At 34.3% G+C, this 19,280-nt stretch overlaps 2 protein-coding genes across 3 annotated transcripts; both read left to right on the top strand.

Moving 5' to 3' along the window:
- The first annotated feature begins 3,120 nt into the window (after positions 1-3,120).
- LOC136811997 (digestive cysteine proteinase 2-like) lies at positions 3,121-8,820 on the top strand. The gene is made up of 5 exons (XM_067068602.1): positions 3,121-3,717; positions 4,633-4,810; positions 6,833-7,021; positions 7,845-8,116; positions 8,475-8,820. The coding sequence occupies exons 1-5, from the start codon at positions 3,398-3,400 to the stop codon at positions 8,572-8,574; spliced, it is 1,059 nt and encodes a 352-aa protein (XP_066924703.1). The 5' UTR covers positions 3,121-3,397; the 3' UTR covers positions 8,575-8,820.
- A 7,157-nt stretch (positions 8,821-15,977) lies between these two features.
- Positions 15,978-17,996, top strand: LOC136811995 (uncharacterized). Of its 2 annotated transcripts, XM_067068601.1 has the most exons (3): positions 15,978-16,015; positions 16,503-16,909; positions 17,083-17,996. In XM_067068601.1, the coding sequence occupies exons 2-3, from the start codon at positions 16,669-16,671 to the stop codon at positions 17,892-17,894; spliced, it is 1,053 nt and encodes a 350-aa protein (XP_066924702.1). In that variant the 5' UTR covers positions 15,978-16,015; positions 16,503-16,668; the 3' UTR covers positions 17,895-17,996. The 2 variants fall into 2 exon arrangements, with proteins under 2 accessions (XP_066924702.1, XP_066924701.1); XM_067068600.1 differs by lacking the exon at positions 15,978-16,015 and having other exon boundaries at positions 16,489-16,909.
- The last annotated feature ends 1,284 nt before the right edge of the window (positions 17,997-19,280 follow it).

Raw genomic sequence — 19,280 nt, 5'->3', positions numbered from 1 at the left:
TAACATTTAATTCACCTATAGACAAATCCATCAACAAAGCTCAAGGAAGCCGCCACATCCTACACAAACTCAATAAACTCAAAAAAATATCACCATCTCAACAAAACGCAAAATCTATTTATCCATGGGCAGAAGCCTCCTAGAGTATGGAAGCCCAGCATTACTAAAGTTATATTTAAGAAACAAAAACAAAATTGAAGTATGCCAAAACAACTGTTTAAGAACTCTACTAAAAAAGACAACTTCGAACGCACTAACGATCCAAGAACACAGGCAAAAGTAAAGTAACAAAAGTTTATGACAGGAAACACGCACTATCAAAAAAATGGTTTACGTCAGCCCAAACTAACCCAAATAACATCATCAACCATCATTCTTACTAGTATTACTTTCCAAATTTTGACCTGTACGAAACCCCACATCACATCATCACAAACCAATAAAAACACCAAATAAAGAATCATGTTACACGCACATACACCTGTCATAAACTAAACAATCAAAAACATAAACTATTTGCAAATTTAATTTCTTAACAACTACAAGCTAACTTCCAGAAACCACAAGCAGAAACACCATCGCTGACACGTAAGTACCAAAAAAAAAAACTCTACAACCAATAAAAGGTATATTATTCTCTTTCTGTCTAACCCTAACCTCTTTTTCCCTTTCAGCTTTTTGTATTTTTTATAGGAACCAATCAATCATGGCAAGAGCCCAACCGGGCTAAGTCCCATTCAAATGACAAATCTATATTTGCACTTCACTTCAACAGAGACATTCAAGGAGTCAAGACATGTCAAGTCAATACATTTTTCAAGTTACTGAACAATCATTTTCATTCTACATACACTTGGTGTTAATCAACACACACCCTGTGTACTGCTGCCTGCTTACAGCTTCTTATCTCAGGCTAGCTGGTGAGTTTTTCCTTTCTTTTGCTTTTGTTCTACAGTGGCTTTTAAGTTAAGTTTTCATTACATATTTTTCTAATACTCAATCATTTTCCTAGTTCTCAATTATACTTAGCATTTACATTCACTTCCTTTGATACTTAGTTCTTGTACTTTGTCAGCCATTTGTTTTCATTTTTTCATAAGACTTAGTTCATGTACTTTGTCAGCCATTTTGTTTTCATTTTTCATTAGACTTAGTTTTTGTTCAAATTTTATATTTCAGTTTGAACACATACGCACTCAATCAATACATCAATACACTGAACAGTGTTGTTCCAAACACGGCTTATTTCCCTGACTCCTGTTCCTCTGACACCACACACTTTCAGAGACTAACTTTTGAATTTGTACCCCTTTGAGAGACTTTTGAGGAATGAGAAAAGGTATCCTTATGGCTCGCACATACCCGGCACTCATTTTGCTGTATTTCAACAACCAACATGTATGATTTGACAGTGAAAGTCACAAAAATCGTGAAAATATTGCCACCCAATAGTGCCACCCGCGAAATTTTTGAATTTCGCGGACAGGCCTAACCGCGAAATTTAATCCCGTGAAAGTTTATCCCATTAAAGTAGTGTCATAATACTTCTTGAGATTGGTTCGTAGGGATTTATATTCAATAACTATAATAATATTTTTGTCAAATAATGTCACTATATCAATAATAATAGGCAAAAGTTCAATTGGCACCATCAAAAATCTCTCTTTTAGCATTTTCTACTAGAAATTTAGTGAAAATTCAAAGCATCTTATTCAGCACATTGATAATTCTTACTATAATAAAGTTTAAAAAAGTCATATTAAATGACCCTGTCAATATTCTGACTCGAATGGGTCATTTGTAATCAGGTTTGTAATAAAACCAAGTCATGTCAAAATATTCTCGGCCATCTACTCCAGTGGCGTGGTGGGAAAATTTCTCTGAGGTGGCCAAGGCAAATATGGCGCGCCCTTTTTAAAGATTTTTTGTTTTTTGGCGCCCCTCTCTATACGCTGATTATGAACACAAAAAAGGGAGTGCAAGCGAAGCGAGCCAGAAAATTTTTGAGGTGATGAGGGGCGCCATTTTTGTTTTTTCATTTGTCAATCTTTCGATATGGGTGCCTGAAAAATCCTTCTTGGCATCCCTTATTTTTGGGTGCCCCTTCTCAAAACGGCTCTGCTGGGGGGGGGCCTGGCCCCCCTGCCACCACGCCACTGCATCTACTTCAGTTACCTGCTCCAATGAAACAGGGATACTCACTTATTTTAAATTTTCAGATCAACTGATTCTTATAAATAATGTTAATATGAATGAGCAAACGAAATATTTTTTTCCTACGAAAAAGTGTGTCTCGACAAAATCTGTGTAGTCTGTAAACTTTATAGAAAAAGCGCGGGAAAATAAAGTGAAGAGAAAAAAAGGGAGAAAATATTTCCATGTCTTCAAAACTATAAGACAAAAAGTTGAAATTTTTTTAACACGAAATTTTTAAATTAGGTCGAATTGGGCATGCTGATTATTTCAAAGGTATTTTCGAGCATTTTAGAGGTATATACTCTTAGGTTCCAAATAAACGGCCCCCCCCCCCGCTTATTAATTTTTCGAAAATTTTCCAACCCCTCCGGACCTTATTAGGACCCCCCCAACCCCCCGTTTATTAATCTCTAAGAATATTTTCAGCTGTCAAAGAGAAGGCCCCCTATTTTGCTCTAAATAGCCTGATTTTAGCCTATTTTTACCTTATTTTTGGGTTTCAGAAGTACAATTTCCCAACCCCCCGGCAATTAGCCCCCCCCCCCCCGTTTATCAAAATCTAAAAATTTTCCAACTCCCCCCCGTTTATTCGAACCCCCCCCCCCGTTTATTGGAACCTAAGAGTACAGTAAATATTAAGTATTAGGTACAGGTAGTAAGTATTAAGTAGTAGGTATTAGGCGTTTTAGACCTTAGACCTGCCCATTAGAGAAGGCCCCGAGAAGGGGGAAATATGTGAAAAAAGCATTTTGAACTTCCGAAACGAGATCGCAGTGTCCACCACAGAAGTTTATAGTTGGTGGCTATATTGAGCTATATAAACAAAAGAACAAATTATCTGACCAACTGAAAAATGTGTTTCCATGTGACCCCAAGGGAGTTTCCGCCAGACATGATTGAACTTTTAAGTCTAGATCAATAAGAACTGTTTTTAACTGTTTTTTGGACCAAAACATTGTCCTAAAAATGTATACCAAATATGGACAGACAGTTCAAAAAGGGCGTGCGTTTAAAATGCTATACGACATAAGTTGAAATGGCTTTTGTGAACACTTCCCCGCAGAGCCTTTAAAAATTGATTTCTTCATCTGTATAAAAGGAAAGTTGGTTCAGTAAGATAATCAAACAGTTTCACCAAGCCTAAAACAAGAAGACTTGGGAAGACACACACAGTACAAAGAAACTTACTCAAGGAAAAATTATGGAAGCTATCTTTTTCAAATTGGTATGGGTATCTATTTTGATTGGATGTATAGGTGGGTTTTTCAAAGATGCTGAATCAGCAAATCCGCCAGCAGCAGCTTACAAATTAAGAATCCCTGATAAAGCTTGGAAAAATTGGGCTCAAAAATTTGAGAAGAAATATAAAGATGAAAAAGAGGAAAAAAAACGATTTCAAATTTGGAAACAAAATGCAAAATATGCTGTGAATTTCAATCGAAAACAAGATAAAGAGCCTGGGAACAATAAAATGAAATTGAAGATGAACAAATTTGGTGATTTGACAAATGAAGAATACAGGTTTGACTTTGTTGAGATTCAAATTTATGAAAATTATGACTTATTAAATAATGAGAGCTGCACAGGCCAAAGTTTTCAGTTCTGCTACATCTGTTGATACCTTTTCGGTAAAAGCTAAGTCGGAGAAAATTTTAGTCGGATTTTAGTCGAACAAAATTATTGGTCAGATAAAATTCTAGTCACCTCCCTGTAACCCCTGCTAAAACCGGCCTTCCTCAAGTCAGGATGACCACTCAGAACTAATTCAAATTCCAGGGCTTTTCCAGAAGCGTTTCCTATTGATAAAAATTCTTAAGATTTTGGGATAGAGTATGTCCCAAAAATAATCTACTTATACCCAATGCTTTTCATTTTTCTGAAACCAAGGATTGGAAGACCCACCATGGTTGGATCTAACCAAAAGAATAATTCAATTTTACCCTCTTTTGATTGGCCAAAACTTCCATTAGTACAATATAAAGTTACAACCGATTCATAAAAGAGTGAGTGAATCTTTAATCTCCACCCTTTTTCACAGCCCATTAAGCTCTGCCCCCTGTTCAATATTGCTTCAAACTATAACTCTAAGTCGTTATCAGAGGTCCCACCATGGTTGGGTCCGAGTTTTTGAAAATTGAGATCTCTGGATTGCCTCATATCAGCATAGAGCCCTGGAAAACTTGAGTATGAAGAATAGAAATCTAAAAATTTTAGTATTTAAGTATTTTTACACCATTTCCAAGTGTATACTGAAAAAAGACCCACTTTTTCCAAATTTCCAGAATAATCAATAAGTACCAAATTTTTATTACAGCATATATTCAAGTATTTTCAAGTTTTTTCCATTATCAGTGGTCACCCTGGATAAGGTAATCACTACGTTCTCTTTCAGGAAGTGTTTACCGTACTTTAATTTTATTTCTTGGTTTTATATAGGAAATTCTACTTGAATTCCAAGCTGCAATCCTATGTTCGACCACGTAACATCAAGCAACGTAAACCTCAAAGAAAACGCAGGTCAACTACAACAGTAGAAAAAGACTGGAGAGACGAAGGAAAAGTTACCCCCGTTAAAGATCAAGGCAGCTGTGGAAGCTGTTGGGCGTTTTCTACGGTATGAAATTAATATTTTAGGTTCCAAAGGGTGAAAGAATGCAATTTCAAAATCGTTATCTGTTTTGTTCTCAGGTCATTTTATGTTTACATGTGAGAGCAGGTTCAAAGATTTGGGGCGCTAGGACGAGACAAAGTGCACAAGGGGAACTAGAAAACCTTCATTTTTAGGAAGTTTTTGAAGTTAGTGCTTCTTGGGCGAAAACCCTAGGGTATATAGGCAAGTGAAGAATATAGGGATGTGCAATCGTTTAGTTCGGAAAGTCAGTTCGGAAAACACCATAATATTCTTAAATATATTCCATACCAATGTCTCAATATTTTTACATGGAAAATATATACCTTATAAACTAAAGGAAATAATTTTCGCGGGAACTAATTTTCACGTTTTTTCGCGTTTTTTTTTCCAAATCCGCAAAAATGAACCCGCTTAAAAATTTACGAGCTCGAAGCCGCAAAAATTGATTCCCGCAAAATACAGTGGTGACCCCCAGAATGCAGGTCTAGATCATTCTCTCAGATAATTGATTACAAGTCGCAAGCAAGTTTTAGAAGGCTTTTGATTGATTGAGTTTTTAAAATACTACATTTTTTTTTAAATTAAAGCAGATTCGGTCAAATTTTGTATTCTTTTGCACCTTAATTTTGCAGTTTTGAGGACTTTGAGAAACGATATTTTTAGGAAATTACAGTTACATTGTAGATAAGTCCTTAAAATAGGGTATAGGAAGTTGCGTATTTATAAAAGGAATTCCGAGAAAATAATTCGAAACAAATTCGTATTGTGGTATTTTGCACAGAGCCGATGAATTGACACCAGCATTCTGGGGGTCAAAAGATTTAAAAAATTGACGTAAAATAGTTTAGAGGCCCACCAATTCTTAGAATCCGTGATATGACCACAAAATTTATGGAGTGAGAAATTTATTTTCTATTTTAAAGAATAATGTATTTTGTAACTTTTGGGAGAGGGGGAATGCGAGTTAGATAGTGGAAAAATGTTTATGGGCCAAAAAGTGGCGTCATAGGCAAAACTGTAAAGGGCCATTTTAAAAAGGTCGACTTTGCAAAGTCAAAACAAACGGAAACAATTGATACCATCTGATAGAGCTAGAAATTCTGAGCAAAAAAATGTATTACAACAAGTCCTATACTCAAACGTATCAAGAAATACAGCCCTTTTAAACCAAAAAAGGGTGATTTAACCAAATTTGACAAAAAATGAGAAAATAGAAATTGACGGAATCTCAATTGAGACACAAACGAAAAACTTCTAATATATCTTAATTTAGTGATGCATTAGGCTCAGAATACAACAATATTATCAAATATTTCGAAGTGTCATTAAATCTTAATTGGACGGAAAAATTTTGATCAACAAAAGGTAACCAAAATAGTCAATAATTCTATGTTTAAAACCTTTGAAATTTATCTTTTAGTGGACCCTAAAAATCTAAGAAAACTATCTAAAGTAGATTTTTAGAAATCGAAAAAACATCGACCAGCATTCTGAGGGGCGCTAAAAATATAATTCACTTTGTGACGTCATTTTAATTCGCAAGAAATGATACTTAAAAGTGTTATTTCGAGAAAAAAAACATTTGGGAAAGAATCTTAAGATGCATGAATTGTCTTCAGAACAAACATTTTAGATTTATTTGCAAAGCACAAAAAATGAGATAAAATGTAAATTTGACCAGCATTATGGGGGTCCACCACCCTAATTGAAAAAGTGCCATAAGAGAAAATCGATAACAGATTTCAAAGCAAATAATTTCAGGCTTTTTTCTTCTGAAACGTGATTTTCAGAAGGTAATCAATGAATAAAAAACGAAAATTTTTCTTGGGTAATTAAATTTAGCTAGAACGCGGAATTTAATTCCCGCTAAAAATTCAGAATCAAGTGAATCACGTAAATTAGGTCCCACAAAATACAATTTTTCGATTTTTTTTTTTGGAAAACGAAAATTAGTTCCCAAGAAAATTAGTTCTTTTAAAAAGGTAAATTTCTTCTTATAAACAGACTGGGACGATTGAATCTCATTATGCTATCAAACACGGTCCATTAATTCCATTAAGTGAACAGCAACTAGTTGACTGTTCAACAGAAAATAGTGGATGTAATGGCGGTGTTGTTCAATGGGCATATGATTATGTCAAAGAAAAAACTGATGGACTTGAATCGGGATATCAATATCCGTATGAAGCTATTGTAAGTAACTTTCAAATTTCAATACCAACTTTTTTCATGAATTACTACACTGCCTCGTTCTGAAAACGTTGCTATGGTAATTAGGCAATTGGTTCTCAAATGAGTTACAATATGGGAAGTGTGTTTTACAGTGGAACCTCTAATTAGCGGACACCATCGGGGAAAGGGGATAGTGTCCGCTAATTAGAATTGTCCGCCTTTTAGAAACTTTTGATCTCGGAGCTCCAAGTTTGAAATTAGGCCATCCCAGGGTGTCGAAAATACAAAATTGGGGTCTAAAGTACTTATCTGCAGACACTAGGCCATAGAAGAACAAGAGAAAGGTTATTAAAACGCAACAATTTAGTTTTTAACAAATAAAAGAAAATCTAGAAATATAACACCAAAATTGAAAATACAATTCGTTGAATGGGTCAAGGGAAAACTGGAAATTTGTAGAAATAATTTGAATAATAAGACTAATAAGTACTTGAAATAAAAATATCTAAAAAATCTTTTTTCGATTTTGGACGTCTGTGACCCGTTTGATATTCAATGTCCGCTAATTGGAGAGCTAAAATAGGGGTTTTGGCCATTTCATGCGAAAAATTTGTCCGCTAATTGAGTGTCCGCCTTTTAGAAACTTTTTTATGAGGATTTGACTAGGAAACGGCCGGGGAAAATGAAATTATCCGCTAATCAGAGGTGTCCGCCTTTTAGAGTGTCCGTTAATTAGAGGTCTTACTGTATTTCCAATCTCTGTGAATGACTGACGGAATTACAACAACTCACGGTTTTAATTATGATTATGATATTCTTTTCTAATACTCTTTTTATTTTTCAGGACAATAATTGCAGATATGATCATTCCAAAGCTAAAGTCACAATATCAGGTTATGAAGATATTCCCTTTGCGAATGAAACCAAACAAGTCGCTGCTTTAAATGACCATGGCCCAATTTCAGTTTGCATTGATGCTGGTCATCTATCATTCCAATTTTATTCGAGCGGAGTTTATTATGAACCGAACTGTAATCAAAATTCAATCAATCACGCAGTAATTGCTGTCGGCTTTGGTAGTGAAGGTGGTTCTGATTATTGGATTATCAAAAATAGGTTAGTTTCGACGATTATATTTGTAAGGCACAACATCAACATTTATCCAATCAAAAAGTGCTGACGGCATCCTATTCTTAGAGACTTACCTTCTGGATTTTTTCCCTAAATTTTTATGCTTGAAAGGCAAAAGGTTCTGAAATATAATATGGTAGTCCGATTTTTCTTTTGCGCACTCAGCATTTAAAACAAAATAATTTGCAACATTTCTCTGCATACCCAAATTCTTTTGTAATTTGTGTGATGAGTCAACTATCATTTTCAGAATTTTGCATCGGATACATTTAAGAGACATTGATTTTAAATTGAGTTCGCTTATCAAAAAAAGGTTTAAAATTTTTCCCATCTTTTTTTACAGTTGGGGAACTGGCTGGGGTGACGGTGGATATATGAAAGTCTCACGAAATCAAAACAACCATTGTGGCATTGCAACACAATCTTGCTATCCTATCATATAATAAATAATTAAAGAAAGGATAGAAAAGACAAACAATATCCACATTTCGATATCAAATGGAAATTAATGGATATGAATGGAAAAAAACAGTAACGAAAATAATATTTGTTTGATATTTAAATTTCATTTCGTTTTCAGTCGGAAAGTATCATTTTTTAATTGATCCTGATCAAGTGTCAAAATTACGTTTTATAATAATTACTTTTTATTTTCATTGTATTTCACAATTAGTATACAGGAATCAGGGTTTAACATCGTCTAGGTTTAACCTTTGAAAATATAGTATACGGATAAAATTTTGCAAAGATTCCTTAACCCTATTCGTATTAGGGGGGGGCTATATTTTGCACTTTTTGTACTTTGTATTTTTTGACTTTCCCAACTTTTATATAGCCTATATAGCATCAATATGAAACACAATTCAACCCCTAAGTATTTTCACACCTTGAGCATGATGACATTTTTGACAAGTAGGTGTCAATAAAAGATGACACATTTTTTGCATAATTGCACTTTTAATGTCAAATACATTTATTTAGGTTTAGGACTATGATTTTGTATAAATAGGACTCATTTTCTTGGGATTTTCAGTTAAATTTCGCCTTGTAAATCACAAGGATACTTTATTTAGCATGGTGATTGTAAGAGAAACTTTATCTCAGGGAACTTTACTAGTCTCAAGTTCATTCTGCATTCTCCTTTTTCTTCGTCTGAGAAACTCCTATCTGATCATGAAATTTAAGTAAGTTCAGATAGAGGCTCGAATTCTTCCATTACACTTCTTTTTGAAAGATAGAACTAAACCTTTCGACCAGGATTACCTCTAAAAACTTTCAGTGTTTTCAAGTTATTCAAAAACGTTTTCAGATGTATTTTTAAGCTTCAAAAGTATGCTTTTTGCCACTAAGGACGACATGACAATACTTTAAATGGATTTTCATTTTTAAAATAAACTAGTCTCATGCAAAAAATTAGAAAATTTTAATGATACCTTCTCCAGGAAAACTCAAAAAAACTCATTTTTAAGCCATTTTTTGCCCAAATTAGCCCAAAAAATTTTTTTCTCGAAATTCGGGCTTCGTCACATTCGAGGGGTTTAAGGCTACCTATCTTTGTGCGAAAAATGAGAAAAAAACTAATGAGCCAATCTCGAGAAAAGCTGGTAACGAACGAACGGACAGAGGTTAAATTTTTTTGCGAATTTGGCTCCGATTCGCAAGAATTAATTCCGTCAAACTTTTCAAAAACAAGCATTCGCAGGGCTCTGGATCCGGTTTTACACATTTTCTTTATAAGCAACTCGATTTTCAGGCTCAGCCCTGAGGTTGCTTTCTAGGTCAATTTCTGAAAAATTTGGTTTGACCACCCCTGATATTATACCATATTTTTGCTAATTGGGTCAAAGGCTATCGTTTGCAATTATCAGATTTTCTAAAAAGACTTTACTTCAGAAGATAGCAAAAGAAATTGGCCAATTTCAGGGCTGAGCTCTTAGCAACTTAGTTGCTTATATAAAAAAAATGTGTATATGAGAAATCTTCTTTTTTCATCATTTGCAAAAATGAGTATCGCAATCTTTTTCAGATTACCATGATTCGCAAAAATAAGAATCGCAAAATACAATTAATACGAATAAGGTATACACTTCAGTATTGTTGTTTTAAATTCTTCAAAACTGTCTTTCCAAGTGGCAAACATTGCACTTCGTAAAACTTTCACTTAGGAGATTTGAGTTACCCAAGTTGGGGGCTATATGGAGACCTCTAAAGGTCTCAATTTTGCGCACTGTAAAAGGTCGCCAAAAGGCCTCCTTCAAGACTTCTAAAGGCTCACTGGTTTGAAACAAGACCTTTTTAGGTCAAGTTTTTCAAATTTTCTAAATGACATTTCGATGAAGTAATACAGGCCTAAAAACCAGTTTTGTGATCTTTATCTCACTTCTCTTGAATTTTTTAGCACGTAACTATCCAGTTCGTTAAAGTTTCGTGTCACCGTCACCAACAAACGTCTATTCAATTTTCAACTCTTGGACCTATGTTTGGCAATCTGGTTTACAGTCGTACTTACATAAACGGCTAGACTTTGACGTGAATCATCATCATTGTCATGAACAAACTTGACACGTACAATACATCTCTTGTACGTTTCGATATCAAAGAACTATTATATACATAATATAATGGATATTTGTTAGAAAAATATCTAGAAATCCTAATGGGTATAATATATCTTTTAGATTGAAATTCTTGAATGTATTTTTATTCTCTTCTTCTCTTAATTATTGTTAGGTTTTGTTTCGGCAATTTAGGCCTTGGAAAATCACAGACTTTCAAAAACGAGTACTAAATATAGTTTCTTTTAGGCACTAATATGGTCTAATTTTGAACAAGACCCCAAACGTTCTGCGATAACGGACTTTTTTCGAAAGGTCTCGTTTAAAATAAGACCTTTTAGGTATGATAGAATCAGAACCCTTGAAGTCTCTTTCGGGATCTAGAATAGTCTCTATTGGGCGCGATAAAGGTCTGATTTAGAACAAGACCCCAAACGTTCTGCAACGGACTTTTTTCGAAAGGTCTCGTTTAAAATAAGACCTTTTAGGTATGATAGAATCAGAACCCTTGAAGTCTCTTTCGGGATCTAGAATAGTCTCTATTGGGCGCGATAAAGGTCTTATTAAAATCAAGACCTTAAGGTCTGATTTAGAATAAGACCCAAAACGTTCTGCGATAACGGATCGTTACCTGATACACCCAAAAGGTCTTAATAAAGACCTTTAAACTGAGAGTGTTTTGGAAGGTGTCACCCACCCCCCTTAAGAAAGGGGGGGGGGGTCCGAACTATGATTCATCACCACGAGATTTAAAAAGTCAAAGAAAGCTTAAAGCTGCATATCTAGCCTTTTGGACGCAAATATCGGAACTGGCAAGGCAAAAACTTTTATGTTAACGGCTCAAAAGGGTTCAGGGTTGAACAGGTTCGTGGAGGACAATGAATTGGGTCCTTGGTTTTCCCGACTCTGCCAAAAACTCAAATCTAGACCCAAATGCAGAAGGTCGGAACAGATTGAACCAAGTTCAAAAAAACTCAAAGTGAAGGTATATGAGTCCCTTCCAAATAAAGACAGTGCAATGAGACACCATCAACCTCATTTTCATCTAATTCTGCACATGGTTTTGTCCCAGATCATGAGACTGTAATATAAAGAAAAAGTCTACTAAAGTCTACAAAAACCAAAAATAAAGAAAAATCTGATGTTTTACAAGAAACCAGGAACTGATGGCTCTACATTCAAGGAATAATAATCAATCATAAAATCCCTTTGCACAAGCTACTGCACACGGGAAGCTTTTTCGCGACATAGTGGCCTCTACTAATAGGGCGTTGGAATATCAGGATTATTTTATCTTGCTTATTAGCAATGCAGCAAAAATTGTACGCCAATATTGTTCAACAATCGTCAAAACCCCAACCAAATTACAATACAATTAAAGATCTATTAGACCAGGAATTTCAAACCAGACAAAATTGGATCTCCTAAATCAACATGAAAAAGAAACCAAACAAAGAATGAAGAGACCTGATATTGTCAAGATATCAATGTTTTGGTGACTATAAGCACGTAAGTCAGTCCTTTGGATAAATGTCGTCCAATTGAAGTGTGCTACATATCCCCCACATAAAAATCCATGATCATCTTTTGCTTTTATTGGAGTTAGAAACTGGTAACAAAAATATCTGGGTTTTTGTTCCACCTAATTGAAACTTTAAGGTATAGATAAAGTCAAAAGGGTCATTATTTCATGTTTGCATAAAGGTGAAGCCTGAGAGAATAAGAATACGTCTTATGAATATTTCATCTTAGATTTTGGAAATCTCTTAACAATGGTTAACCCTGAGCTAAATTACACTATTCTTATAAATAAAAAAGGGTGTACTTAAACGTCTGTGATAAAAATTATTAACGTATCCAAATGAAAGTGAACAGACTATAGAGAGGGTACTTTTTTCCCAGCCTTGTTGACATTATTTATTTTTACAGGTTATTGATGAAGTAGGAAGGCGTTTGGGCAGCCATTTACAGTTAGATGAAATCATTGTTCGTCTTAAAAAAGAAATTGAAAATTTGTCATTGTATGGAGTAACGAAGAAAATACTTCCACCGTCTGATGAAAAAGGTATGGATTTCAATGAAAAACAAGCTTGTACTATAATATGATACCACTCAAATCTTTAGTCACGGCAGAATACTTTGTACCATTCCGGCCGACGTGTCAAACCGGTTAGAACTTGGAATAATATCAATGTTTGGATATTATTATTTATCCGAATATCCGAAACCACTACAATTGGGTTTTTCAATGCTTTCCTATACATTCTTCCGGGATTCTAAGGTGAATCCCAACATCAAAAACGCATTAGATAGGTTCATGAAAGCCTACACCCAATTCAAATTGGACAGAATTGGCAAGAAAGACTTTTTTTTTAATCATTATAGCCAATTCAATGTCCCCACCACCCGTCTATTAGCGAAAGGTAAAAAAAAACCAGGGGCGAGATTCTGAAAAGGGGCAAAGAAATTTTCCTAGGAGGACTAGGATTTAGGAATGAGAGTATAGAAAATAATGTGCAATTTGTTGAGGTTTTCACGAATTCATGTCAAAAAAGCCTTGATTTGCAGTAAATTTAATACTTTAATATCTTATATTGTATTTTTGGTGAAGTTACAAGGGGATAGACTACTTTCTAAAGAATAATACGCCTTTTAGCAAAATTTCAGAAAATTTAGCAAAAAAGTCTCAAAAAGGGGGGGAAACTCCTGGTGGAGGGAACTCAAAAGGGGGAGGGAACCAACCCTGGAGGAAACTATGTTACACTCTTCTTTTCTTTGTTTTGACATTGTGACATTTGTTTTGATTTTGTATCCCGCTGCATACAGTTTTTTTACAAATTTCCCTTAAAAAATTGCTTAGATTTTTTCGCACTAAAATTTTTAAGTTTTAACATTCCAGCTTGGGTAGTATGCTCAGTATTATGCTTATAAAAGGAAAGAATGTATTTCTAGGACAACGTTTGAGTTTATCAGTACTATGTACTTCTTTTGTTTGTTTGGTTTTATTTTCTCATAAACAGTTTTCATAAACACATTGTTTTCTTAAATCTAGATATAATATTCTTCATTCTTAAATCTAGATATTTTATTCTTAAAACAAGAAGATAAAAATAAGAAAATAGTCGAACGTGCGCAACGCACTGGGCTCAACTTCAGTGGCTTCAAATTATTCATAGGCCCAATTGTAGACCCCCAGATATTCACCAAATGAACAAGTGTGCCAAATTTCAACCAAATCCGACCATTTTGGAGGCCTGTAGGCTGCTCCAAAGCTTTAGCCTCGTTTTGGCAAAAAACTGGTCCCCAGGCCCAAAAATCAAAATTTTTGAAAAATGAAAAAAGCACCCCCAGATATTCACCCAAGGAACAAGTGTGCAAAATTTCAGCCAAATCGAACAATTTTTGAAGTCTCCAGGCTGCCCCCAAAGTTTTAGCCTCGTTTTGGCGAAAAACTCGTCCCCAGGTCCCAAAAATCAAAATTTTCAAAAATTTAAAAAACACCCCTAGATATTTACCCAAGGAACAAGTGTGCCAAATTTCAGCCAAATTGAACAATTTTTGAAGACTCCAGGCTGCCCCAAAGTTTTGGGACATTCACACACAGACACACACACATTCTCAGATTCTAACTCAACTGAAGTTGAGAATAAATTCTTACCTACCTTAATGTAGTTGATTTTATACCATCTTGTTAGACAAAATCCCAAGTTATGTAACAACTAGCAATTGTTATAACAAAGGATTTTTATCACTCTTGAAAGGATTACTAACAAAAGCGCTATTCTTTTTTCGGTTTTTAGGGATTTTTCTATAGAGAACGATTCCCAAATTGATACATTTAATGTTGCGCTGCGATGTACAGTGAAGGAACATCAATTAAGTCTCTTTTTTGTTCCTTATGGAACATTCTAAGAAACTCTACTCTTGAGAATTCCATTTTATTCCCTTTTGTTCTCTTTGCAGAGAATAAATCGTTTTGTTTGAATAGAAAAAATCGGGTCACAACAATGACCCTTTTTTGTTCTTTTCTTGTGGACTCAAAGATGTTCCATTATATGAAAGAACAATTTTAATAAACTGCAGGGAATTATTTGTTCTTTGATATAATGGAACAAATTTAATATACCGCGGGAAATTATTTATTCCTTCATTTAACGGAACAATTTCGATATACCGCGGGGAATTATTTGTTCCTTTATATGAAGGAACAATTTCAATATACCGCGAAGAATAATTTGTTCCATTCATTGGAGGAATATTCTATTCCCTTGTGATATGGGAACAATATAGATGCTCATTTAATCATTCAAGCAAACGAAAAAAATGTTCTCTGATCACTAAGAACAGTAAAATCAGTTTTCAAGGGAACAATTAATCTTTGTCATAATAGTGCTGATTATTGTTCACTTTCTCATAATTGATAAGAAGAATCTGAACCTGTCAAATGACCAAAGAAGGTCGTCACATTTATGATATATTATAATATGGTAGTATAGTATAGATACCTTATTAACCATATTATGATATATTCATGATAATATGATAGATATAAATATAATATTATGATTATATTATCATGTTATGCCAAACTATCATAAATATTATACTATATATTGATTTTAATAGGTTATGATAAAACAATCATAATATTTTGACCATATTATTATTATAAGTTTATGATATCATTTAAAACAATGAATACATTATCATCTTATTCAAATCCTATCATAAATATCATATATGATATTAAATAATATGATACGATTGTATGTTATGATAAAATAAGTAAATCGTTATAATATTTAAATCATATTATTTTTAATAAATGATATGATGATATTATAAGACATTAAATATATTATCATTACCTTCAGATCGTAGATATTTTCATATTATATATTTGAGTAAATTTGAACGATGAACATCTCAAAAAAGAATAAAAAATTAACAATTCCCATGGGAATATTTAGTCAACTGATAATTACATCTCAAGAAAAAGGACATAATATGAACAATACACATGAGACATGGACAATCGATGATAAGATTTGACTCGTTCATCGAAATATGAAACCCCCTTGCAAGTAACAATCCAATCACCTATCAATTTTCCCTAAGAAAACAAAGAACAATATGACATTCATGACAATAGGACCCCCTGTTTAGGATATGTTTACTGTTTTCAAACAGTATAAATGACACAGTTTGAACACTCACTGATCAAAGAAGGCCAATATGGCCCGCCGGAGGGTGCTCTTCGTCGACTGGCATTCTGTCAATGGATCAGCCAATGGAAAACGAAAGTTATCGTTCAATGAAAATGATAAAGGTAAATTTACGTGTCCAGCTAAATTATGCTTACATTCAGACTTTGAAAGCAAAAGAGGTTTAAGAAAACACATAGATAACAAGCACCCTTGGTATTACTATTTTGATGACCAGCCAGAAATTAAAAGGGAAGAAGTCGAACTTAACCAGCCTATTGTCCAAAAGAAAGCCTCTACAAGTTCCAAACCTTACTATTCAATCGATGAAGGGATCGGAAAATCGTTTTATAGGTGGTTGACCACTACCTGCGGTGGAGGTAAAAATGACAGAGAAGCTAAACAAGTCGCTAAACGAGCTTTGAAGTTTTTGATGAGCAGTACTGGGGATAACGAATCTCAAACACCCTTAACTTACGAACTGATTGATTGTTGTTTAGGGTCTACAACAATAATATTGACATTTTTGACTGTTTTAGACGAACAATGGAAACTATCTTCTTCAGGGGCACTTAATTATGTTAAAGCTATTTCTGATTTAATGGATTATAGAAAATCATTTGGAATCAATGATAATAAATTGAGATGTTTTACAATCACAGAAGTTTATTTGAGGAGAGCAAAGGAAAATCTGAGAAAGAAGAAACGCCTTGACGGCACGAGAAACTTTGACCTAGAAACGCTCATTGGTCGAGACAGCTGGGCCACTTTAGAAGAAATGGAGGGAGTCATTCCTTATCATATCTTCAAATTCAAAGAAATCGTTAATAAGTGCAAAGTACAACAACCATTACCCAATAAACAAGAGCTTACATTCTGTACTCGTTTCATCACAACCTTTTTATTTTTACGTGTAAAGTGCAGTAGACCAATGACATTTCAATACTTGACTCTAACAATGATCGAAAAAGCAAAGCAGGCTGATGGTTTCATTGACCAGAGGGAGTTCAAAACGACAGGTAAATATCTTTTGATACTCTCATCTTAACTGAAGAAGTATTTACTGTCTTGGACACATACACAGACTTTGTTAGACCTCTTATGAAACCAAGTTGTGACTATCTGTTAGTATCGACAACAGGCAATCAATATCAATCTTTAACAACTGCAATGACTTTAATTGTACATCAAGCCATAGGAAAGTATATCCATCCAACAAGATATCGACAAATAGTTGAAACAACAAGTGCGGATAGATTATCTCGATCCGAACAGGAGATAATATCAGAGGATCAAAAACATAGCTCTGATGTTGCAAAGGTTCACTACAAAAAGAAACAATCGAGAATAGTCGCCACGCAAGGTCGTCAATGCATGGAGAAAATGCTTGGTACTACACGAAAGGATCACCAAGAAGCATGTTCAGGCGTGCTGAGAGATTTAGCTGCCATGTCAAGAAATACAATTGAATCACAACCAATTCAAGACGCAGTTGCTAGTTCAGCTTCTTCAACCTCAACAAATAATCACATTCCAATGATAGTAGATTCAGACGATGACGCATTCGAACCAAGTAATATTGAGGCTCAGTGCACTGAAGTGAACAACATCATGCAACGTGTGCAATCAATGTGTTCGACTTCACCTCTCACAAATCAAAATCTAAACGAGTCAAGAGACGTACAAATGGAAGTCGTAAGGTCAACTGTATCATCTACACCAAAACGTCCTCAAAACTCTAAGAGTTACGACAAACGAAGAATAACTGAAAGTGTAGAGGTGAAAAAGGAAACTGCTATTAAAGAGACAAGAAAATCTTCTAGAAACATCAAATTTTCACAAGAGGAAGATGAGGAGCTTTTAAAAGGGATACAAAAACATGGTGAGAAGAACTGGGCAGCCATTATAAAAGACAAAACATTTGACTTTCATCCCTCAAGAACAAGAGACTCGTTGAGGGTACGAGCAGATTCAGCAAAATTTAAAAAGCTTTTGAAAATGTAAATTGACTATGAATTTTGAAGTGTTATTTTAACAGTTAATTAAATATTTGATGGAAATTTATAATAGGCCAGTGTCATTTAAGATAATTATATTGTTCTGAAATTCAATTCTCTACTTGTATAGGTGCACTTAATACATCCCCACTCTTCATTTTCAAATCTTGAAATTTTGAATTTATTTCCTAAAAAGAACTACTCTAACTGTAGACCACTGGTAGCAAAAAGAAAGCCTGTCGATTTTAGCCTACAATTATATGATAGCCAAGTAGCCAAAGGATTTTTGGAAGACGAAAGTTATTTCTATGAATGACGTAACTGAAAATGGAAAAGGACAGAATAAAATTGTAACTTTTTGACATGCGCATTCAATAAAAAGTAAGACATTGTCATTTTCAATTCTTTTTGATCAAAATGAACTACTTGAATGAAGACCACTGCTAGCACATAGATAGCCTTTCGATTTTAGTACGAACTTGCTTTGATAGCCCATTAGCCAATAGAATTTGGGGCAATACATCGTTCTTGAATAAAAAAAAGGAAATGGGAAGGAACTTTTACTTTGTGACATGCGCACTTGATATAAAGTGAGACTTTGTCAATTTTTGATACTTTTTAATGGAAATGAACTACTTGAATGAAGACTACAGCTAGCACATAGATAGCCTTTCGATTTTAGTACAAACTTGCTTTAATAGCCCAATAGCCAATGAATTTTATGGCAATACATCGTTTTTGAATAAGAAAAGGGAATGGGAAGGAATTTTAACTTTGTGACATGCGCACTTGATGTAATATGAGACTTTGTCAATTTTTGATACTTTTTAATGGAAATGAACTACTTGAATGGAGACCACTGCTAGCAATAGATAGCCTTTCGATTTAGTACAAAAACTTGCTTTAATAGCCCAATAGCCAATGAATTTTTTTTATGGCAAACATCGTTTTTGAATAAGAAAAGGGAATGGGAAGGAATTTTAACTTTGTGACATGCGCACTTGATGTAAAGTGAGACTTTCAAGATGACATCATTGTCAATTAAAGTGGAATACAGAAAGAAGCTTTCAATCCGTGTCATGCGCATTAGAAACTTCAAAAGAATGAAATACATTTTTTGAATATGAATTTTTTGGGCTACCGGGCTACCAAAGCAATTTCAACCAAAATTTGATTGGCTACCAAGGGGCTGCCCATAGGCTACCATCAACTGTAGCCCATTCTATGAAATATTATCAAAAATGACAAAGTCTTGTGATGTAGCTAATGCGCATGTCACAAATGGAAAGCTTTGCTCTATTCCCTTTAATTCTCAAATAATTTAGAAATCCCTTAATAAAAAGTAGAACTCTGCCATTATTTGATTTTTTTAGATCGATGAACTATTTCGAAT

Source organism: Clytia hemisphaerica, unplaced genomic scaffold, assembly GCF_902728285.1.
Source record: "Clytia hemisphaerica strain Z4C2 unplaced genomic scaffold, Clytia hemisphaerica genome assembly, whole genome shotgun sequence".
Classification (NCBI taxonomy): Eukaryota; Metazoa; Cnidaria; class Hydrozoa; order Leptothecata; family Clytiidae; genus Clytia; species Clytia hemisphaerica.
Note: the sequence above shows the minus strand (reverse complement) of the source record. Positions and strands in the feature narration are given on the sequence as shown.